This window comes from Macrobrachium nipponense, chromosome 43, assembly GCF_015104395.2.
Source record: "Macrobrachium nipponense isolate FS-2020 chromosome 43, ASM1510439v2, whole genome shotgun sequence".
Classification (NCBI taxonomy): Eukaryota; Metazoa; Arthropoda; class Malacostraca; order Decapoda; family Palaemonidae; genus Macrobrachium; species Macrobrachium nipponense.
The window spans coordinates 7,110,026-7,135,424 of NC_061104.1; the positions used below are offsets into that span (position 1 = coordinate 7,110,026).

At 37.7% G+C, this 25,399-nt stretch overlaps 1 protein-coding gene across 1 annotated transcript in view; it reads right to left on the minus strand.

The window, feature by feature from the left end:
* Positions 1–25,399, minus strand: part of LOC135214027 (uncharacterized) — a 322,809-nt gene that overhangs the window by 45,948 nt on the left and 251,462 nt on the right. The window contains 7 exon segments of the mRNA XM_064248143.1: positions 3,777–3,926; positions 7,574–7,654; positions 9,287–9,403; positions 10,700–10,819; positions 11,955–12,047; positions 20,425–20,655; positions 24,400–25,022. Coding sequence (XP_064104213.1) covers positions 3,777–3,926; positions 7,574–7,654; positions 9,287–9,403; positions 10,700–10,819; positions 11,955–12,047; positions 20,425–20,655; positions 24,400–25,022 — 1,415 coding nt within the window.

Below are 25,399 nucleotides of genomic sequence, written 5' to 3' on the forward strand. Positions count from 1 at the left end.
ACAAAAAGTAGTCAATTACCCAGACTGCCTGAAATTGTGCTCTGGCTACTGTGTCATCTATGGAGAACAGATCCAAGTGTCGCTCCTTGATAAATTACAATATGAAGCACATGAAGCTACTTACCTTTCCCAAAGTAAAGATATCAAAAAAAGAGGAAAGCAGTCCTCAAGATGAAATACGTTTGAAGTCCATTACTCTATTGTTGTTCCGTTCACTAGCACAGCCCCATCACACAAGCTAAACCTTCTATGGTATGTCATAGCATGAAACCTTTTGTTTGTTTGTATGGTGCTTTTACGTAGCATGGAACCAGTGGTTATTCAGCAACGGGACCAACGGCTTTATGTGACTTCCGAACCACGTCGAGAGTGAACTTCTATCACCAGAAATACACATCTCTCACTCCTCAATGGAATGGCCGAGAATCAAATCCGCGACCACCGAGGTGGAACGCAAACACCATATCAACCACGCCACTGAGGTGCTGAAACCTTTTGGCAGCACAGATGCAGGTGAGAAAAGTTACATAGGGCCATGGCATCACAGAAGTAGCCATCCTTGCCTTTGTTTGTTCACTGATTTAGGCCCTAAACTACTGTTACTACTATCATTTCTGTTGGGTCATAGGATGCCCTGGTGCATGCTGCTGATCCATTGTGAATGGCTCAAATCCTTGGGAAATATTATGCTAACCATACAAAAGTAGCATTTCATATAAAAACAGCCAAAAAAGGTATATACAATAAATCTCTTTAGCCAAGTATTACCCAATACATTGAACTCCACTTAGCTGGCAATGAAGAAAAAAATTCCACCTGGAATTTCTTTCAGTCTTGTAACACTGAAAATAAATGCTTGAAAGATTACAGAAAAAAAAGAGAATTGACTAATTCTGATGAAACAATCAACCTAAATGTCCAGAAGATGAAAAGGCTGCTTACCAACTGATTATACACAAAAATTTAGGCTTAAGGTTGCCTAGAACCTAAAGATCTTTGGGGAGCAGATGATTTTATTTTGAAATGGGAAGAGAGTCCTGCAGAATTTGTATGACCACAAATGTGGGCTACTTACAAGTAATGGCTTTGTTATACAAAAAATGCGCTCTTTCCAACCAATCATTCCCAGAAATCTTAGATCAATGAATACCAGAATTGGTTTATCTTCTTATGATTAAACCTAGGATAACTTTAATACATAATTTGAATTAATGCCTTACATGAATATCACAGAAAAGCTAATATTATATAATTTCTTAAATGTAAATTATATTTCCCAAACATAAACTATTACGTATCTTGCTTAGCCTAATTCTTTGGTATGAATGGAAATTGTATACATAACTGGAAAATAACTGATCCTGCTGCCATCAGAGTACGAGCACTACACAAGGTGGTTTAAAAACCCTAATCTCTCACGCTAACTTCTTGAATATGAAACTTAATTGATACATCTATGGCCTATAGGAGGGTAAGAAAGGTGGACATCTCCACAAGCAATGTTTGCATTCGTGTATAAATTTTTTCTAAAAACAATCACCGTGCACAGAACAACTTTCTGATTAGGATGATGTAATCAACACAAGACAAAACATCAAGACTACTTGAACCTGAAATGCTGTCAACCAACCTTAGGATGGCAGATCACTCACAATATGAGTTGAATGCTAGGTTCTGCATACTTAGAAGTCTGAACCAGAATCAGAAGATTAAAATATAGACTACAGCCTGGCATATTTATGCAAAAATGTCCCCAGAGTCAAGTCCACTACTTTGTTGCCACTTCTCTCTATGCTTTAATATCCTACTCTCATTAACAGACACTAGTATATCTCTCTGGGAATATGTATAAGAATCTGTTCTTGAACAGATCTTATGAATTAACTATTATGTTTTAATTTTGTCTATGCAATGTCAATGTGCAATGGCAAAAACCAGACTGATCATAATGAAAGTTTTTTGTTGTCAAATATGGGTGCAGTTTTATTTCAAGTCTAAAATGAGAGAACAAGAGAAAAAGTAAAAGACTTAAAAAAATATACCTATATTTTAATTGGATGACTTTGATTTCCATTAAAATCATTTAATACAATTTATTTTATGGTATTTCTTGCATATTCATGTTTTCCAGTACATTTAGAGTAACTTGCCACTTCATCGTATCTTTACAAAAACTAAATAACTTTTATTAACCAAAGGCTTTTATATCATATATAGAATGCACGATTAGAAAAGAAATAAGTTTGTTAAAGATGACATTACTATTTCAAGTTTATTAAAAATGACATTACAAAATAGAAATATGACCTAAAAATCCTTATTGGAGGATGGTCTATAGATTGTATGAGTCTATGTTTGTATATAGAAATATTTTTTGTTGGATAATACATTTGAGAGCATACTGAATACGGACAAAGCCCCCAAGTCTCTTCATACGTTGACAGACTATAGATACCTATATGTTGAATAAGATAGATAACAAAAATATAAGACTAAGATACGGAGGTCAACAGGGATTAAATGATTAAATGTACCCCACTGGAGATCACCACAGGATTGAGAAAAAAACTTGTCAAGAAACTCAATAGAGACATATCTGAGGTGAATAGGAGTTGGAGAAAAATGGCATCTCCAAATGTGAGACATGGTTAACTGCAAAAGTAAATCTTGGCAGACATCCTAACCTTCATTAATTCCAAGATACAGGTATATTATCATGTAAAAAGCTTTAACTATGAAGGGCATCAATTTCTTTAATAACAATGCTTCCCTTTGGTTGCAATTATAGTTATGACCATAATACAGTCTGTAGGGATTACTCAAGTGTAATATTAAGAGTGAAAGGACAAAAACACATTATAACCTTACAGGAAAAACTGAGATGCATTTATGTGGAATCAGGAAATTAGCATTATAAAAACTGTATAGTACCCAAATATATAGGAACCAGTGGAAATCAAACACAACTTTCTATATGAATTCATTCTCACTAGCTAAACCCTTCACTAATGAATCCCAAGATAAAATAATGGGAGCTTACTTAGTATATCAGGGGATGACTATCATAAGTATAATTTGAAATTGCATGAACAACTGGAACAAACACAAAAATCACTATAATAGCAGAAGCACTAATCATAGAAAACAAGAACAAGGATAAATACCGAGTGAGAAGCACCAGAAATGTAAGGTCCTCATCTCACTCAGAGGGAGTAATTTCATATTCCAACTGAAGCATTAGGCCAAGTAAAGCAACTGTTTGTCTAATGTATGAACATTTTCCATTTTACTAACAACATTATCTGAGACACCATGATTGTTATGTATGTATAAATGATAATCTTTTGATACTATACTTTAAATGAAAATTTTGATAACATATCCTTGCCTATTAACTCTTGCAAACTGATCTAATCATGCAAAAATCATTTCATTACTCTACCAACATGCCAAAATACTAAATGTGCTTTTTTTCTCCATTGTAAACTTAAATTTTCTAACTACATCTACACCATGATATAAATTGTATATAAATCCTAATAAACCACTATCATCATAGCTAGTAACAAAGTTGAAGAGATATAATAATGTTTATAGAATCAAGGAACATATAAGTCACAACAGAACTAAGTGAAAGGGTAATGGGAAAAAGATTAAGCATCAAAACACTCCTAAACATACATTGTAAGTGAAAGTAATTATGTAAAATCTGTTAATATTTTTCACTACAGTAAATAAGATGTATGCTAAGCCACTATTAGCAAAACTAAACTCACCCTTGCAGAAACAGCAAGGTGAGCACGCAGTTTAGAAAGCTCATGTTCCAAATGTCGCCTTTGTTTCTTTCTGCGTTCAAGCTCTACTGGTCCCTCATTGGCTCCGTGCGACTTGGAGTGTAGGTTAACTAAGGTGCGCTCCAGCATCTCCTATGGTGGAGATCCAGGTTACTTAGATAATTTAGTTATGTTGCTAATAATGACAAAACCATTTTCAATTACTATGCCTTTCTTTCAAATCTCACACTGATAACACATAATTATTTGTCAGTTACAAAGTTTAAGAACATGAAAGAATGTACTGTTCTTTTGTCTTCAACTACTATTCAATGGTTGCTTTAACATACTTAAAATCAGACATCTGAAACATGAAGTTAAGTATTGTGCAACTGAAAAGGATAAAATATATAAGTAAAGATGGAGACTGCTGATGTAAAAAAAAAAAAAGCTCTTAAACAATTCTTTACTTTAAAATGCTATATGCACTATTATGAACTGTTCGTACACAGAAACTGAAATTAACCTAACAAACAATACTTATTCAATGAATCCTTAAGATTGACTGATTCTGTAGTTCTTTAATTTGCTTATTAAAAAGGATTAAAAAGTATATTTCTTAATGAAAGCTCTGCCCAGTTTTAGTAGAGGTTAACAGCCCTTACACCATGGAACAAAAGACAACCCATAATACCCCCAAAAATATTCAGCATGCAACATAGAACCACCCAAATCATGCCACAACAAAGTTGTATCCTATATCCCACAACTTTCTTTGCCATACATGCACATGAAGGTTAGTCATAGTTTTCAGTTGGACAGAATCCATATTATTGTACCCATATACCAGTACAATACTTTCTCTGACTGCTTGAAGAAAAGTGAAATGAGGAGAAAACCACCAAATTAGTTGAAAGTTTGGAATCTGGAAATGAATTTAATGTCATAAACATAAGACATACAAGCTGTCTCCAAAAGAGCAATAATCAATGTTTTGGATACAAGGAATCAAACACATCTAAGGAAACATGTAGAAATCTAAAATATATAAAAACAATTAAAAATCCCCAAAAAGTCTCATGAACGTGAAAATCTTTATATCTTCCAAGCTAATATGGATAAAGACATTTCTAAATTATTCCATAGTCATGCTACTAGGTATCTTAAATTTTATGTTTATTACTATTCATGCAGCGAATGAATAGTGACTTAGAACTACATTATGCTGCATTGACACATGATGAACCTGTGTCATGGCCCATCACTATTTTGTAGCATTGATGAAATGAACGGTATCACATAAATTTGACATAAGAAGAAACTAGGTATATCCAGTACCTAATGTTTAAAAAGAACTATGTAAGAACACAACACTAAAAAACTGGAGAGATAAAAGTAAAAGCAGCATCTAAGGTGACCAAAATTCATGCCTATGTAAGTGCCAACATACAAAATTTTTACCATGAATGTAAACAACCTGATATTGCACATCAATAAAGTGCTTTCTTAATACAAATCATAAATAAAATCACCAGTTAGAATTTTACATTGGTTATTATAATTTCTGTTTATACTAACAACATAATAATCTCTCAATGACACCCAAAAGGACAGTGTGCATATGCTATTCAATGTTCTTTATTGATTTTTCTTGAAAACTACCATTTTTACAATGCTGTACTTATTCAGTACTCGTACAACTGAGAATCTAGAGTTCTTTCAACTGCCAAGAATCCTATCAGAAAATTAGGATTCAGGAAGATAAATCAATCCATTTCATGAAACTACAGTAAATATTATCAGCTGCTGAAATCTTTGTTAGAGTTTGGTTAGATGATGTACACCTGACAACTTCTCTTGGTTTTGAAAAAAAAAGGCATTCTAAAATTTACAAACACTTGCACGAAACTTGAACTTCTGTTCTACTGGAGGCAGTATATAGTTAAGAAAGCATTAAACACAGCATTTGCTTACTGTTTCTGAATGGCAATATTTTAAATCCTAAGCAACAATTTAACCTTCTAAAATAGGTAATAGCTTACCAGTTTGTGACAATATTACCAGCATTTTGCCATGTGCATACTTCACACTCACACAAAGATGAGAAATTTTAAAAATACAGCCAATCAAGAATAACCTAATAGTATCTGCTGACAAGCAATAAATATCTAATGTTCCATATTAAAAAATAAATAGTTATGCCTTTCAAAAATGGGCTGCATCCACAACATAATGATGCAAAAAAAAAAAAAAAAAAAAAAATTAAACGTGGTAAATATAATTAACATCCAATGACACAATACATGTTTCTATGACTTACCTAAATATAAGAGGGAGAGTAAATGAGCAAGTGTGTGTATGGTTAAAATGTTATGATAAATTTAATTTTCAGCTGAAAATTACAAGTACCATTCATTGCTACTGCAAAACCACAGAGTACTACTAAACCTGAAGAGAACCAGCAGATTGCATCATACAAACAGAAAGCTAAATAGAGGTAATGTACTCTAAAGGCAGTTTTAACACTCAAAGGAGCACTTTTGTGTACGCAGCAAATATAAACAGCACTACAAGAAGATTGGATATCTATACTGTACTATAGAAACAAATGGTAAATAGCCAAAGAGTGCTCATACAAAAACTGGTTTTAATTCAACGAGTCTAACTACCACTTTTCAAATGTTTAATTTTGGTTATTTCAGAGAGAGAGAGAGAGAGAGAGAGAGAGAGAGAGAGAGAGAGAGAGAGAGAGAGAGAGAGAGAGAGAGAGAGACTTTACCAGTCAGTACATTTACTAAAAAATTGCTGCACCGAAAATTCTGCATTAGATTTAATGACGCTGCTGCACAAAAAAAAAGAAAGAAAAGAAAAGCAAAGAACAGTATTTCTATTAGATGGACTCTTGAAAAATCATCACACACTAACTGATGGTATGAAAAGTGTAAAAAAAAAACCTTAGAATCGCTCATATCACTTGCATAATTATTGCATAAGCATTTAGATTAAATTCCCTACCAATGCAAAAATTAGTGGTTGCAAAGATACCAAACTGTTGTCAGCAGCTTGCCTAAATGTTTTCTGAAACCATAAGATTCTACACAAAGAGTTCGATATTAGAAAAAATTTCAACATAGCATTCAATCATAAACCTCACAATAACTACACAGGCAAGAGACTATGATTTATGAGTAGTGTCCCTGGGACCTGTACTGTAAAAAGCAATTTTGGAAAGAAAATCAAACTGAAGACTTGACGGAAGTAAGAAAAAATTATAAAAAGAATACAAAACACTAAAATAAAACTATCAGGATTCTTTTTATATTAAAGAAAGTGAAAATAAGAAGAAAATTATTCTCAAGGACTGTACAGTGATATATACAGTAGAGGGAAAATAAAAAAAAAGCAGTGGCTTGTATGTAAAAGAACCAAAATTACAGAGAAATACAACAGTACTTGCATCTCGCATAGAAAAAAATACCTGTGTTATTGTGCTCCACACCAATACTGTACATCTCTAGCAATCGTGACTGGGTAAGTGCTCTGAATTTACAATACATCACTTCAAGTGGATTTTCAAGAAAGCATTTCTTCTGCTGTAATAGTGTACAGTTTACTGCCATTTCTTGAAAACCCTGAACTGAAGTGCATAAATCATCATCAAATGCCCTATCATTGAGAGACAGAGAAGCACCATAAAAATAGAATGAACCCATATTCCAACAAAGGTTATTTGCCAATATCCAAAGAGGGATGGTAAGGTCCCAACCAATCTAAAATTATACAATATACACTGTTCGAACCTTCTCTCTCTGCAAGCTCTGAATGGTCAGGGATTCCTGATGTAGGTTCTTGTCCAACTTATACAATTGCATCACTTTCCCCTGAAAGTTTAATGTCACTACATCATAACTCGAATTTTAATTAAGGTGGAAAAAGCAACAAAAAAACAAATAAAAGGTCTAATTTAACTTTTACACATCTACACACACCATCACATGATGAAATAGGCTTAGTAGTAATGCAGATCTGAAAACTATCTGAACATTTCATAATTACAGTACTAATATACAATGACTGTGATAGAGAACAGTAAGCATTCAACTACAAATAAAATAATATTTGCAAAAAATAAAATCTCTTATACTTGAAGCTCAGTGTCATGAAAATCTTAAAAATAAATAAATACCTTGCTCTAACACAAAGGTATCTTTATTTAAAAAATGAATTAAAACTCTACACATATTAAATCTGATTTAATTCCTGCATGGGTGCACAAACATGCCCATTTCCATAGTACCATTTTCCTGACATCTATCAACTGAACTTAATCTACAATTGATTTAAGCAGTCTGTCCTGGTCACCGTAAAGTAATTAACAAACTTATCAAAAGATGAGTCACTAGATAAACTTAAAACTGTATACTTCAATCAAAGCTCCTCACTGAACCCCAAAATTTATTATTGTGCATAATTTGTAATAAACTTTGATGTTTTCAGTCATAAAAAACATTTCTAGTACCCTACCTCAGCTTTTGATTGTAGTGTGCATCTTTCATATTTATTTTCTGTCAATTTATTTAGCAGTTCCTGAGCCTTAGGTATCAGGACACTATTTCACAGCATCATTCATGTAAACCACAAATAACTACAGTATGCATACCTATCTGTTCATTTCTGACAAAACACAACTCTTGACATTGATTTTAATTCTCAAACATACTGTAGTACTTTACATCTACCAGTAAATACCATTAAGAAATGGACAATTTCTTTTACCTAATCTGTTGTTGCCAATATATTTTCCCCTGAATTATGTAAGTAGCACAAAACTCTGTCTTTTTAAAATATAGCAAGGATAAAGAAATAAAAAGAATGAGCCTCACTAACAAAAATTCATCTTCCACACATAGATTTTGTGAATTTTATTTTTTCTGGATTCCCACAACATATTTACACACAGTAATACATAGCTTCCTTTTATAAGCAGCAGACATGTGAGCAAAAATGTACTAAGAGAGAGAATATCGCTTGCATCACGTTGAACTTCTATACTCCTCTAGTAATCAAAATCAGTGAAGTTAGACCCACTACTAATCTCTCGTCAAGTATTGCCTGAACTTTAGAAAAACATGAAAAAATTTTGACCACTTAATTCTGACACACATAAAACATTTAAAATAGGTCAGACAAGAAACAAACCTTCACAAAAATTAGATACTAACTGCAATAACATACATTTATAGCAGACTTTGTGGATGTTAACTGGATTATTTAGCATGATATATATTATTCCATTATTTATTTAACTATCACATATTTGAATACGTACTGTATTTGTTTTAAGAATGAGTAGTATACAATACTATAAAATATAAAAATTGTTACTTCAATCAAATTCTAAGTTCTAGTATAAGAGATTTTATTCAAATCTGCAATTTAATCCTGATAATAACATTGGTCGATCACACAAGAGAGAAAAGAAAGACAGCAAGCAAAAAGTAAAATATATCTACCTCTAGATCAGACTGATCAGCTGCAGCGAGTTCATACTCCTGTACCTGAAGATCTTCAGCAACGATCCTTCTTTCCTGAATTCTACGTGAAAACTGAAGAGAGTCATAACCATTACCCTGTAAACACCAAAGATATTAAATCTAATACGTATTGCATCACATATTACTATAAGCAAATGATGGCTTTTTGCTAAGCTACCTTTCTTTATAGACATGACACATAGGAAATACATGTCACAAATTGAAGGATATGTATCAATCATAAATTGAATGACAAATTTAAAGTAATGTGCATAAACTTTTTTATATGGTTCTCTAATGTCATTATCAATAAAAGACTTTTTTACAATTTTCCATGGCTGGACATTTGATGTGAAAACAGGATATTTGATGTAATAAGGAAGACATTCCTATCTTCCTTACTACTTCTATATTTCATTAGTAATATATGCAGTTACATACATCTAAAAACTTATGGGAAATGTGATATTTTAAGCTCTTCATTGCTGTAGTCAGAATGAAAATGCACTTATGCACAACTATTTGCAGGTATTTTATACAAACTAGATCAAGACCCATAATGTATGTACTATGTACTACTACACAAGTAAATATGGCCATTCTAAAAGGGAAAGGCTACAGTAATTTTCCATCTCTATACGTAGTACATAAATGTTTTGATGGCAAATACAGTGGTCACCCCGTATTTGCGGGGGATGTGTACCAGACCCCCCGCCAAATAGTTGGAACCCGTGATAAAAACGCTGAAAACCGCCTGTTTTGTTAGTTACAACTCAAGAAAAACCCACTAAAAATTTCATACCTGGGTTTTTTAATAGTTTTATCGCAAAAATGGGATTTTGACGTAGGAAAAATCTATTTCTGGGCGAGGAAGCCGTGTCGCCCAGTGAAATGTGTCTGCTTTAGCACTATTTCTAGTAAAATATTGCTATAATACCAGAGAACTGCTAAATTGGACATGTCAGAAGCCTCTGACTCGCTCACCTATATAGAAGGTGTCGGTATACAACTGGGGCGAGTGTTAGACACATACCATCTTCCCTGTGCTCTCCCAGTGTCAACCCACTTACTATATTTCTGCCAGTGCCTTTTGTATATGTTCATTCTGCTGTTTCAATCTTCCACTATTTGACACCACTTTTTTTTTAAATATCCCTCTTGATTTAAGCATTTTCCACGTACTTGTTGTTTTAATTATTTTGACTGCCACTAGAATATCTGACATTCTTGAGACAAATATAATTTTGTAGTATGTACTTACAACTGAAACCTTTTACAAAATTAATGCTTTGTGTTAATCTGTCTATATGTAAAGCCATTTTTGAGCCAGATATACTAGTTTTAGTTGCAAGTTACCTGTAATATACTTCATATCTAACATTTTTTACTTACTATATGATAGGAGTTGGGTCTTCTAGGGTCATGCGTAAGCCTAGCATCACCCCCTCGGTAAAGGGAACCTAACTTCACCATGTTGTCGACCAAGTTGATTAAAGGTTTTCCCATTTCATACTGTTTGAAGAAGGGAAGACAATAAAGAGTCAGAAATAGGTTTACACATAAAATTAAGCCACAAACATGAACACTAACTTCTCTGAGGTCTCACAAAGAGGATAGTACTCAGTCATATAAAATGCTAAATACAGCTGCCATAGATCTTGCTTCATAGGAGCAAGAACCTGTGTGCATTATAAAAAAAAAAAAGTAGTGGAATTAAGGATTATGAATTGATATGAAAAAGCAGATGAATTATGAACAAAGTAACTGCTAAAAATCAGCAGAGACATGTTATCTGATGAGCATGAGCATATTACTGAAGGACAAGCAATAACTATCCGGACAGAAGAGAAGAGGATGGTTGGTAAAGGGTCAGAATTTTCCTCAAATATGGTTGGTAAAGGTCAGATTTTTCCCCACATCAGGAAAATCATGATGTTAGATTTTCTTGTGAAGAATAAATTTTTTCTCTTCAAATAAAGAAGTATGGAGTTTCACAAACTATTTGAAATAAGAGCAGCAACCGCTCCATTGGCAAATTAGTTAAATGTGCAAGAGTTATCAACCCAAGGCTTAGCAGGCTGCAGCATTCCACCACGCAAGGTGGACACATGCTTTAATCATATAAATACATCATCAAGAACATAATTTTTTTGAAGAAAAAAAAAAAAGAAAAAAAGAGAAAACCTCTAACGTTTACCTCCAAGGTATGATAAAGAAGGTGCTGGGAGAGGACAGCCATGAAAAAGCTACAATGATTAAGGAAGAAAGATATATGGTAGTATTTTGAAAAGTTATATGCAAAAAACATTTCCTTTTAGTGATGTTTCCTCAAATACTCCTAAATTACTGCACATTTACAATCTACTTACCATACAGTGCAATATATAAATGTTTAAACTTGCTCACACAAGTGCAGTACATAACTGTATTAAAAGGTAAGTTCTACATCACAAAGAAACAAAACTCTATGAATAATAAATATAACACTGATAAAATCATGAAAATAATTTTCAAGTTAACAGGTCATATGCTTTTATAGTTTACAAAGAGAAGCAAAACGATAATACCAGGCTGCTTGCCAACAACAATTCAGACATGGATGTACTCTTCAAAGTGATCCTTAAAAACTTAGCATTTAATTATGTACCTGTTTATCCAAATCATGAAGATGATGATTGAGACTGGCTAAGCGGCGAAGGTGTTCTTGGCGGTGCTCTGTGTCCAAGTGTGCCAACCGACCCTAAGAGAAGGAGCCTAGTTATTCATAATTTGTTACCATCAGGACATTACAAACTGGATTCTGGCTCCATTATAAGGTTGGATTATCTAGCTTTAAAATTTTTGTGCCCCACTTAATATTTACTATTACTACTGGTGAGTCAAATGCAATAAACTATTAAACTACGGTGTGCGAATATTTCATCTAAGAACACTTTACTTGTGATAACAGTATGCCAAGATAGCCATAGTTCATATTGCTTCATTACCTTTTCTCATTACACCATTTACTGGAAGGATTTCAAGACAAATATGGAGGTCATAATATCTCAGCTTTTTGTATACTGTTTTATTTCTATAAAATAGAAGCATCATGTACAGAGTAAAATAATTCTGCGCACAATCTCAGAAGGTCTCAATGACACAAATTCACTTTACCAAATGTAATGAGTTATCTCTTGATGCTATGCTTACTCTGAGGCATATGTGCATTCTGCATTGCAATGCAACAAAGAGTTTTGTTCAAGACCTGTAATCATGTACTGACTTAAAATTATATGACTTACATCTCGTCTCTGACTACAATAAGCTTATAAAAAAGCAAAAATGGAAATGAAAATTTTTATTAAAAGTGAAAATTATTATTTATCACCATAAAAACAACCTATTATAACAAACATCTAGTGGACTAAAAGAAAAGACATTAAAGCTCTGTTCTTCTTAAAAATTACACTCTTGACTCAGGTCAAGCTTCTCAACAGAAAATGCCAAAAACAAAGCAAAATGATATTGTTATGTTACAATAAAGTTTCATACATACTTACCTGGCAGATATATACATAGCTAGACTCCGTCGTCCCCGACAGAAATTCAAATTTCGCGCCACTCGCTACAGGTAGGTCAGGTGATCTACCGGCCTGCCCTGGGTGGCAGGACTAGGAACCATCCCCGTTTTCTATCATATTTTCTCTCTTCCACCTGTCTCCTGCGGGGAGGCTGGGTGGGCCTTTAATTGTATATATCTGCCAGGTAAGTATGTATGAAACTTTATTGTAACATAACAATATCATTTTCATACAATCAACTTACCTGTCAGATATATACATAGCTGATTGGCACCCTTCGGTGGAGGGTAAGAGACAGCTACTATATGGAATAGACAGGTAAACAACATATGTTGTAGGTATAAATAAAACCTTGGTTCCTACCTGATAGGTGGTAGACTTCGTGGGTGTTCGCCCAGTAGTCTGCATCACCTCAAGAAACTTTAGCGAGATATGTGATCTATGGCCAAGAGTTCTTGTGGGTCTGCCGATGGGGTCTTACCCACTTACTCAGCAGAGCCTAAAAGGACTTTGTCAATGGGTGCTGATCCACTTATATGACAATACACCTTATGAAGGAGCACACAACCAATCCCGACCACCTGATCCTAACCATATGTTAGAACTAAAGATTGTTACGAGTTATCCCCGAACTCGTCACAACAACCGTAACTCAAAACCACTACGCACACATACATAATTTTCAAAAAAAAAAAAAAAAAAAAATTATACTCAACTAATTGGATCTGACAAGAATTCTCTTACTGAACAACATAGACGGCCGCCCGTGCTAGCCTAAGTCCTCCATTGTTCGAAGAGATTCGATCATATCCAAACAGAAGAAAAGTATATACATTTAAGGATTGGTGTCAGCTCCCGTACCCAGAACCGTATCTGCCGATACGATAGGACCTAGAGAAAAGCACTTCTCATACGTCACACGCACGTCTTTCAAGTAATGAGATGCAAATACTGAGTTGCATCTCCAATATGTCGTATCTATAATGTTCTTAAGCGACATATTCTTATAAAACGCGAGAGACGTCGCAACCGCTCTTACTTCATGAGCTTTTACTCTCAGTAGTTGCAATTGTTCGTCAGGACAGACCTTATGAGCGTCCGTAATGACGTTTCTTACAAAGAACGCTAGAGCATTCTTGGACATCAGTCTTGTGGGGTCTTTTACCGCGCACCAAAGACCTTGTCTATAAGCCTCCCAACTGACGTTTCCTCTGAGATAGAACTTCAGAGCTCTAACAGGGCATAGAGACCTCTCTGCTTCTCTGCCTACGAGACTCGACATTCCTTTGACTTCGAATGACCTAGGCCAGGGATTCGTGGGATTCTCGTTTTCGCTAAAAACGGGTCTTAAACGAGCAAATAGCCGAGTCTCCCTTGAATCCTACTTTATCCTGCAGAGCTTGTAACTCACTAATTCTTTTTGCTGTCGCTAATGATAAAAGGAATAGGCATTTTCTAGTTATGTCTCTAAATGATGCCAGATGCGGAGGCTCGAATCTATCCGAAGACAGATATTTGAGGACTACGTCCAAGTTCCAGTTCGGAGGTACTGGTTCCTTAGACTTTGAAGTCTCAAAAGATCTTATGAGATCGTGGAGATCTTTGTTATTTGCCAGATCTAATCCTCTGTTCCTGAATACAGCCGAGAGCATACTTCTGTATCCCTTTATTGTGGATACGGCTAGATGAGATTTTACTCTCAGGAATAGCAAGAAAATCAGCAATTTCCGCTATAGAGGTAGAGGAGGAGGACAACTTCTTGGCTCTACACCACCTTCTAAAGACCTCCCACTTCGACTGGTATACTTTCGTAGTGGAGGTTCTGCGAGCTCTCGCGATCGCGCTTGCCACTTCGCGAGAAAAGCCTCTCGCTCTGACAAGTCTTTCGATAGTCGAAAGGCAGTCAGAGCGAGAGCGGGGAGGTTTTGATGTACCTCTTGAAGTGTGGTTGTTTGAGAAGATCCGTCCTTCCTGGTAGGGATCTTGGAAAGTCTACGATCCACTCTACCACCTCCGTGAACCATTCCTGGGCCGGCCAAAAGGGGGCTATTAATGTCATCCTCGTCTCTTTTGACGCCACAAACTTTTTCATTACTAACCCCAGGATTTTGAATGGGGGAAAAGCGTAAACGTCCACTCGAGACCAGTTTAGCAGAAGGCGTCTACCATAATCGCTCTTGGATCTTCCACGACCGAGCAAAACACTGGGAGCCTTTTTGAAATGTATGTTGCGAAGAGATCCACATGAGGAGTTCCCACAGAGACCAGAGATCGAGACACACTCCGTGTGAGAGTCCATTCTGTATGAAGGACCTGGTTCCTCCTGCTGAGCCTGTCCGCCCTCACATTCCTTACTCCCTGTACGAACCTTGTCAGCAGGGAGATGTTCCTGTGAGACATCCAAAGTAATAGATCCCTCGTGAGTTCGTAAAGGAACGAGGAGTGTGGTCCCTCCCTGTTTCCGAATGTAGGCAAGTGCGGTGGTGTTGTCCACGTTTACTTGCACTACCTTGTCTCTCACCAGAGGTTCTAGGCTCTTCAAGGCCAGGTGTACGGCGAAGAGCTCTTTGCAGTTTATGTGCCAGGACACCTGTGCTGGTTCCCAGGTGCCTGACACTTCCTCTGAGCCTAATGTCGCTCCCCAACCCGTCTCCGACGCGTCGGAGAACAACACTAGGTCTGGGTTCTGTGTTCTTAGAGAGATCCCTTTGTTCTCTTCCAGAGGTAGCAACCACCACTGTAGGTGTACCTTTATCTCCACTGGAATGGGAAAAACGTCCGACAGTTGTCCGGTTTTCCAGCTCCAAGACTTCTTGAGGAAGAATTGAAGTGGACGGATATGAAGTCTTCCTAGTGGGAAGAACTGTTCCAGCGAGGAAAGCGTCCCCAGAAGGCTCAACCATTCCCTCGCTGACGTTTGTTGTTTCTCTAAGAAGAGAGAGATTATCCTCAAACCTTTTGCGGTTCTCTCTTGCGAAGGAAAAACTCGAAAACCCTGAGAATCCATCCGAATCCCCAGATAGACTAGGTCTTGTCTGGGGGTCAGTTGAGACTTCTCGAGGTTCACAAGCAATCCCAACGCCTTGGTCAAATCCAGAGTTAACTTTAGGTCCTCCAAGCACTGTCTCTCCGATCTGGCCCTGATGAGCCAGTCGTACCTAGGTACATAGAGACATTCACTCCTTTGAGATGAAGAAATCTCGCCACATTCCTCATCAGGCTTGTGAGACCTGAGGAGCTGTGGACAGGCCGAAACACAAGGCTCTGAACTGAAAGATCCTTCCCCCGTCATGAAACGGAGGTACTTCTTGACGAAGGGTGGATCGGGACGTGAAAGTAGGCGTCTTGGAGATCTAGAGACACCATCCAATCTCCTTGTCGTAATGACGCTAGGACTGAAGCAGAAGTCTCCATGGAGAACTTCTCCTTCTGAACAAATTTTGTTCAGAGCGCTGACGTCTAGTACTGGTCTCCAGCCTCCCGAGGCTTTCGCCACTAGAAAAAGGCGATTGTAAAACCCCGGGGAGTTTTGATCCAGTACTAGTTCTATTGCACTCTTGTCCCACATTTGTTCCACCATCGATCGAAGAGTATCCCTCAGCACAGGGTCCTTGTACTTGGCTGATAGTTCCCTTGGTATTGACGTTAGGGGCGGAGTATTCAGGAAAGGGATACGATATCCCTTCCTTATGATATTCAGTGAAGACGCGTCTGCGTCTATCAGTGTCCAGGCCTCCACGAATCCCAGGAGCCTGGCACCTACTGGTGCTTGGAGGAGAAATGTTTCATTTTCCCTTTTTAAAGGGGGGGACGAAAGGCGGACCGTACCTCTCTTCTCTGGAGCCTTCCTTCTTGCGGGAGGTCTGGAGATCGGACCACCTCGAAAGGGCTGCCTAGAAGTGCTAGGTTCTTTCTTGTCAGAAACTAAAGCAGGTTTCTTCTTCCTAGCTGACTGCGTCAGAAGATCCTGCGTCGCCTTCTCAGTTTAAAGACTGTGAGCCACGTCCATTCACTAACTGAAAGGGAAGGGAACAAAATAGTCATACAGAAGGGGTGCATACAGTAGAGCTGCCCTCTGAGCATGCGAGACTGCCTTTGTTAAGAAGGCGCCATACACCGTCCTTTTCTTCAAAAGACCTGCTCCAAATAATGAAGAGACTTCAAAAGATCCATCCTGTACCGCTTTGTCGATGCAAGACAAAATGCATAACAGGGCTTCAGGTTCGATTCCCTGTGAATCGTGAGCTTCTTGGACATCACCCAAGGGACCAATCTAAGAAGTTGAAGACTTCCAATACATGGAAAAGTCCCTTGAGGAGATGATCCAGTTCTGAAATACTCCATGTAATACGAGCAGAATTAAGACTTGGACGCCTTGAAGCGTCAACTAACGTCGAAAAATCTGCCTCTGTTGTAGAAGGGAGAGCGATACCCATATCCTCCCCCGTCTTGTACCATATGCCTCTTTTCCCAGCTAACCTTGCTGGAGGCATGCAAAATACTGTCCTGACTAAGTCTTTCTTCGACTTCATCCAGGAGTCTAAGGCGTGTAAAGCCCGCTTCATCGAGATTGTGGGCTTCATCTTCAGAAAAGACGAAGGCTTCTTCGCCTTCGCACTCGAAAAGAGCGAGCGCGGAGAAGGAGGAGCAGCCGGAGTCAACTCGTCTCCGTATTCCTCCAGAAGCAGGGTAGGTCAACACCTTATAGTTGGACAAGCCCTCTCTTCATGATCGTCATCATCCGAGTTTTCCTCCAACTCGTGATAAATCTGAGTTTCCGTTCTCCTTTCAGAACTTTCCTCCTCTGGAGGAGACAAACTCCTGATAGGAGAGGGGCTAAGGGAATTGAAAGTCTTTCCTTTTTCCCGTTTTGATCCGACTTGGAAGCGTCACAACCTGCGGCTTCTCTTGCGCTTTAGAAGACGTCTTGTATGACGCTTCCCGCTCTCCGAGCGTCATGTATGACGTCTCTTGTTGACGTCTTGATGACGCTTCGCGTCTGGAAGACGCTTCGCTCTCTAAGGGCTTCCTACTCGGCGTCACCATCTTGGACGGAGCGTCACGTCTAAGATCCGCTTGAAATGACGCTTCACTTCTAAAAGACGTCTTTCGTTTCTCTTGTCTTACAACACTCTCGTCAGCCCCCGTTCTTCGAGCAGGTGCGAGAGGACGAGACTTCTTAATTGGAAGCGTCACGTCCTTCCGACGGGGCGCTAAAACTCCCACAAGAGATGACAGTTGTTCCTGAACCGCCATAATGATCTTTCTTGACGCTTCTCCTACTCTAGTGCATGACGTCTCTCGTCATCACTCGGAGAAGAAGCCTGAGTGGGGTACTTCTTCGTAGGCGTCCGGATGACGCTGACGCCACCTTCGCTTTCTTATAGCATACGTGGCGTCATCCGAGAAGCGCTCTGGACTCGAATCAATGTCTTGCTTCATATGACGCTTCAGCGGTCTCGATAAGTTCGACTCCTTCCACCCTCGTTTAGGTGAGGGAGAGGGAGAGGACGAGAAACACTCGCGAAGGACGCTTTTCCTATAGCGCCCTTGAGCTGGCTGCCATGAAGCAGAGCTAGCTGAAGGGACGTCTGACCGTTGGGGATTCCCCACGACCTCCTTAAGGCTTTCGACTTTCCTTCTCCTCTGGGCATGGGAGCTTGGAAGAGGTCTAGGCCTGGGAGCGCCGCAGGGACGATCAAACGCCCCCTCCACAACACTGATAGGACTCACTTCACTAAAATGTTCACTATCACTAGCCTTACCTTTCGAGTCCGCCATCTTGGACTTCATGTCTCTAATAGTCGCTTTCAGATTGGCAATTTCCGATGCCGAATCCGAAAAGACACTTTGAGAATGAGATCTATAGGGGGAGAATCTACAGTAGTAGGGTAGAATTATCCGTGAAAGGCTCAATAGGCCTTGAACTCACACCTTTCTCTTCTACTCTATCCCTCTCTAACTTCTTCAAATAAGAAGTCAAAGTCTTCCACTCTTCTGCATTCAAACCCTCGCATTCCTTACAAGTGTTAATAGCAGAACACTGAACCCCCCTACATTTACGGCATACAGTGTGAGGATCACCGAAGCTTTCGGTATCCTCACCCTGCAGCCTACATTCACACACATTCTCACACTCACATTAGAATCAGACATACTGAGAAAAATCCAAAAGAGTTATTCCAAAAACACGTCCCACAGTAGCGAATGTCCAAAACACGATCCAAATACGTCACCAAAAAGCCGAAAAACGTTGATCAAATGTTGAAAAATGAATCTAAGTCAGGAGGTAATAACAACAATGTTGATACCACCGGCGACAGAGAAAATATGATAGAAAACGGGGATGGTTCCTAGTCCTGCCCCCCACCCAGGGCAGGCCGGTAGATCACCTGACCTACCTGTAGCGAGTGGCGCGAAATTTGAATTTCTGTCGGGGACGACGGAGTCTTAGCTATGTATATATCTGACAGTAAGTTGATTGTATGAAAACAAAAATTAAGCTTTTTTTAACAATTCAATATGCCCTGTGGTTCAGCACTAATGTCTTACTACATGAATTACCTTACCCAGGTAAGAGAAAATTTTAGATGAACATTTTACTGTCATCAAACAATGCCACATCCTGATTTGCAATGGTTCACAGCACATTTACCTTTGGGTAAATAATGCATCTTTCAGGATCCTTCTGATTCATTACTAGTGATGCTGAGGAAGCATGTCTTAAAATCCTGATAATTTATGTGCTGAAATCTAAAACTGTACATAAATAAAGGAAGGAGAATGAACAGGTTAGTAAAAATACCAAATTATCTTGTTTAAATATAATAGTACCATGCAATAAAAGCACCCCAAATAAAGCATCATGCATAAGACAAAATTCTACACCAAAGTAAATTTAATAAAAGCAAGCAGAAATGTATGGAGGAAAATATATATAAGGTCAGCAGAAAAAAATTAGCAAATAAAACCATAAAAATGTATCAGATATTCCTTTTTGCTTTTCAAGAGATCTGCAGTATTACACGCAAATTTTCCAGTGACACTAACCCTAGTACATGGTGATCAAGAACATACCATGATTTCTGATAACAGGTCAATTATAGTAACCACATGATATTTGAATTCCAGGATTATCACATTTTCAAGATCTGTTTATACCTGTGTACAGGCATTTATAATTTTAATTAATTTTGCACAAAACTGCTCCATTTACAGTACCATGTACTCCTTAACACTTAAGTTACATAAAACATTGAAACTTACTTTAAGTGATCTAAATGAACCATGAAGTGATAATACTAGAATGCAATTACAGTACAAATTGCCTGTGATCCTTTAGTAGCATAAGCCTAGGCATCTAAACAGACACTGAATTGAAAGCTTAAAATCCCTATGCGTCAAAATGTCATATTCATAAGACTGTGGGAATTGTAGAAGTCTGCCCCAGTAAAAGTGGGGCTGTAAGTTAAGTGTGGGACTTGGTAGGCTTTTGGGGTTGGCCACAAATGTTGATGTCAGTACTGGGGATTGGGGGGAAAGGGGGGGTCGTACCTGGGAGTCCCTCTCCAGGCGGGCATGACGCCTTGCAGCCTGAAGCGCCGAATGATGGCGACGAAGCTGAATAAGTAGCAGCACCAACTCCTCGTGGGTTTTTCCCAAAAGTTCTCCAGCACTCACCCCTTGAAGACCTCGAACCTCGACACCAGTGTCCTGCTGCGCCAGCGGGATCGATGGCACTGACACTGATGATGTTGTCATCACCTGCGGCTGCTGCTGCTGCTGCTGGTGGTGGAGGTGGTGGAGATGATGATTGTGAAGATTATGGTGATGGTGGTGGTGGTGATGGTGGTGGTGCGGGACGGTGTTAGTAGTGTGCTGCGGGGTGGTATGGAGGGAGGCTGGTCGTCCTCCTCCTCCCCCAGAACGGCCACTTGGGGCACGCCTCGCCCTACGCTGAACAGGGGATAGGTACCACAGCCTTTGTCAGTTCACACCCAAATTCATCCACTCAGACTTGCACTCTCACTCTCATTCACAATCTCCACACAACCAAAACTGCAGATTCACAAGCATCTTCCAAGACTAATACTTCGAGATCACACTGATCCAAATTTGTTTTCTTGTCTCAGTAACTCCTGGTAATACTACAAACACAAACAAAAGATCACACACACATTTTTCTGGTATCAGATATATCCACTCCATTCAGAATTTGGAATACTTTCATTAACAAACTGCATGAAAGTATCGGACACTAAAATCATGCACTAGCAACACATGCAAAGTTGTGAGAGAGAGAGAGAGAGAGAGAGAGAGAGAGAGAGAGAGAGAGAGAGAGGGCATTACATACATTCCGTTCACTAACCTTTCAAACACATACACCCCATAGTTCAAAGCTGATCGTGCTTTCTTGGCGTGAGTCTAAACGCAACAAAGAGGGAAAGGGAATCGAGTGGCAGAATACTCAGTGCAGAAGATCTGAGGAAACAGGGAGTCTTGGTATACAGAATAGGAATGCATTGGAGTCTTTAATACAGATCCTACTGAGGATGTAACTCAGATGAACATGGGCCCTTCTACACTAAACTGCGGCCAACAATATGATGAAGTAAAACAATCATCTGTTTAGCACTATCAGAGTAATGGTAGGGACCCAAAGAAGGTTATACATCTAAGTCCACAGTATAAACTACTTACTCTTATTTTTCAGTCACACTCAAGTCCAAAGTTGGTATTGCCAGTGGTAATGATGATAACAAGTTGAATTAAATTAGTTAAGCTGACACTATGGGCAATAGGTTTGATAATGATTGGGTAAAATTGGGTTACTGAATGCATACATGATTGTTAGTAAGAACAGATATGATCATCTACTGATACATGGCATCTTTTTTAAATGATGTTAATATAATAAAAATAACAACAACAATAAAAACAATACCCACAATTACAGCATATACTGGCGGGCACAAAATATAAAGGGCCTAAAATTAATATTCTTAAAGCACCTTTGCCACTTAATTCACAAACCACTCTCATGTTCTTAAGCATAGGAATATGCCAGCTAAGCTACTGCTATAAATTTTAACTAGTATACATATATATACATACATACATGCAAACAAATATGTATGTATATATACATATTTCTATGTATGTATATACTGAATTAATGTATTTGCAGCGAGAGTAGGGATCTGACCACAAGGAAAAAACTTGTCAATAAAATTAATCATCTTTTCTCTAAAAAAAATCTTCAAATGATTTCGAGGACTTATAAGCCAGTGGAAATGCTTTAGTTGTTGTAAGTGAAAGAGAAAAATCCTTGACATACTTTCTTCTCTTTTCTTATTAAATATTCAGTTTCCTATTATCGAGTACAGTCTATGCAAATGCACCAGTAAATTCTTATAACTTTAAATTTACATTACAAAAAGCTATGAGCTTTCATCTCTTTATGGTGCAGCAGTAAGAAATTGAAACTGGTTTACCACCAGAAGCAGGTACCGCTACCTTGGGGAAAGTATTTTCCATCCTGTTTGTTGCAAAATCCCTTCTTTGTGGTAAATAGTTAAGTAGTAACTGATCCTGTGTATAAATAAACATGTTGCAAAATCCCTTCTTTGTGGTAAATAGTTAAGTAACTGACCCTGTGTATAAATAAACATGTATGTGCGTGCATTTGTATATACATACATAGTTTGTGAGGAACTCCACAAGCAATGCAAGCCTGTCGCATCCCGACCTTGCTTAACAATGATTAGGCCCTAAACAATAATTCTTTTCATGCACAGAATTGAAATGCTCCAAATAATTATCAGATCTATATGTGGCAATCAAAGTCCTCTTCCATTTCATTCAGAGCAAATTACTGGAAGTAAATCAAATATTACAATAATTGAACAAGTAAATATCATAAATATATCATGTACTATATTGTAATTCGGCATCTAAAGGCTTGATGAATAATCAGAACAAGAAACTAAGAACAAAAGAATGTTGACATTCATATGATAAGACAGTTTAGCTGCTATGAAATAATCTAGGTGATAAAAGATCTATAACCATGAAGTGTGTGATTAAAAATTATTATAACAATCATCAATCTGAGACACTATGCAACCGGTTGTAAACAGTACCTAAACTTGATAAATTATATATATATATATATATATATATATATATATATATATATATATATATATATATATATATATAATCATATATTATATATATATATATATATATCTATATATAAAACTTCATCTTATGCAAGTGAAACTTCCAATTTCAGCTACCAAAAGAATAACACCTATGAGTATATGTAATAATTTTTGCAGGGTACTGGTACCTATCCTACCTTGAACTTACATAAAGTATATGATTTAATCTGTCAATATCAAGAGAGAGAGAGAGAGAGAGAGAGAGAGAGAGAGAGAGAGAGAGAGAGAGAGAGAGAGAGAGAGAGAGAGAGAGAGAGAGATTTATCATACTTTATCAAATATGTACTCCATAACTGTCCCACTGCAAAGGGAAGTGACTACAAGAATCTGAAGTTTTTCCCACATTACTGCTCACCTAACTTGAAAGATAATAGTACGCATTATAAACTACAGCATGTGGTTATGAAGACTCTTCTTGTATAATCACACAACGAGTATTTTAACTACCACCTATCAAATATCTGGGGAAAAATCTGTATGAAATAACTATTTTGGGTTAATTTCAAAATATTAATGATGGGATTTTTGAGCAACTGAACAAAGAAAGGTATAAACCTCATTGACAAGGAGCAGAGGAAAAAACATAATTTTTGCTCGTATATCACCTTAAAAATCAAGCATCCTGCAGTGGATGAAAAAAGAAACGCCACAATGCCTTTTATAACTCATGCTATAATTATTTATAGGTCTCCCTAGAAGACTGTTCTAGTGGAATGCTAGCCAATCTAATCTACAGATGCAGATATAAGCATGCGGAATCCTTCTATTTCCTATAATCATCCCATGGGTGCTTTAACTGAACAGGATAAACAAGCCTTTATCTTACAGATTTAAAGCAAAACTAAGAAAAAGTACCAAAATACACTATAAAACATGGACATAGCTGTGGCTAAAATTCTAAAAGTCCCACTAGGAACCAAGAACACAATAACTTCATGCCCACAAATCATATAAAACCCATACCACAGAATATTTGTATACCACAGTCTCTTACATATCCACACTCTTCTTGCAACAGGCACTTTTGGTATACCAAAAATACTGGACACCCAACTTATACTGAAACTAATCCCAACAATTACTTTATATTAAGATAAAAGTGCTAAATCTTAAGTAATACGTCAAAAGCCTTTCAAATAACTAGCTCCCCAGAGTAAGGAAATAACCCTTGAGATTTCAAGAGATAAAGGTCTTAGTCGCCAGACAGAATGAAAGGTTGGCTTAGGCTAGACAAGGACTTCTTCCAAAGACTGTAATCAAAAGGAAATCTGAAATAACAACATAAAAATTTGTCTCTCCCTACCTTGGACATGGTTATTTCTGAATCAGAATACTGTTGGTGGGTGTCATTGGCAAGTCTACCATTCAACCTCTGGTCGTGAGGCCGCTGATGTCGCCCATAGGTGCCATAGTCCTGGTTTTTGTACTCAGCGATATGGTTCTTGTATTCATCCTGGTGGTTCTTGTAGTTGTGGTAGTCCTGGAAGTCGTAGTGCGTGTGTTGCCTGTAGCCGCTATGCTGACTGCTCAGAGTGTTGTTGTAATCCTCCCTTGCATTCTGCTGCTGATTATCTTGGTAATTGGAGGGCCGAGTATGAGTTTCTCTGTATTTATTTGGGTAGTTTATGTGGTCCTCCTGGTAACCACTTGAGTATCCATGAGAGCTGCCATGGTAATTTGAATAGGGTCCATTGCTCTGGTAGTTCTGCCCTGTTGACGGCAGACAGTGCTTATGTAACTCATCACTCTTATAGTGGTGATATGGATTCTGCGTGTGAGGGTGGGGATGGGGGTGGTAGTTTTGATGTATGTGCATATGTTGGTAGTTCTGAGCGAGGCCATGAGCATGGGTGGATCCCTGGGAGGGTGCCGAATTCGGGGCCTTTGAATCCGGTCGCCGTGGTAAACTATCACCAAGTTTAACATCTGGAAGGAAAGAAAAAACAACTGTTAGACATAAACAGAAATTCATCAATACTCAAGGGAGAAAAGATGCATGATAAAATTCTAAAAGATCAACCAATAAAATAAACTATAGCAGAACCTTTCTATCTTGGAATTTAATGAATGGGAATTTGGGAAAACTGAGAATGAAAATAGTCTTGGAACATATTTGACAGTATATAACTGGATTAGTAAAAGATAAGCAATATAAATTTCTTTTAATTATAACAATTACAGTCCTAGCTTAAAGACCTCATGTTGCATTCTCAGAAACTGTACCACATTTTAATTATGAGTGATGCTTCCTTTATGATGTCATAATTATTTTTCTTATAATATAAGTCAATCCTTCCACATGA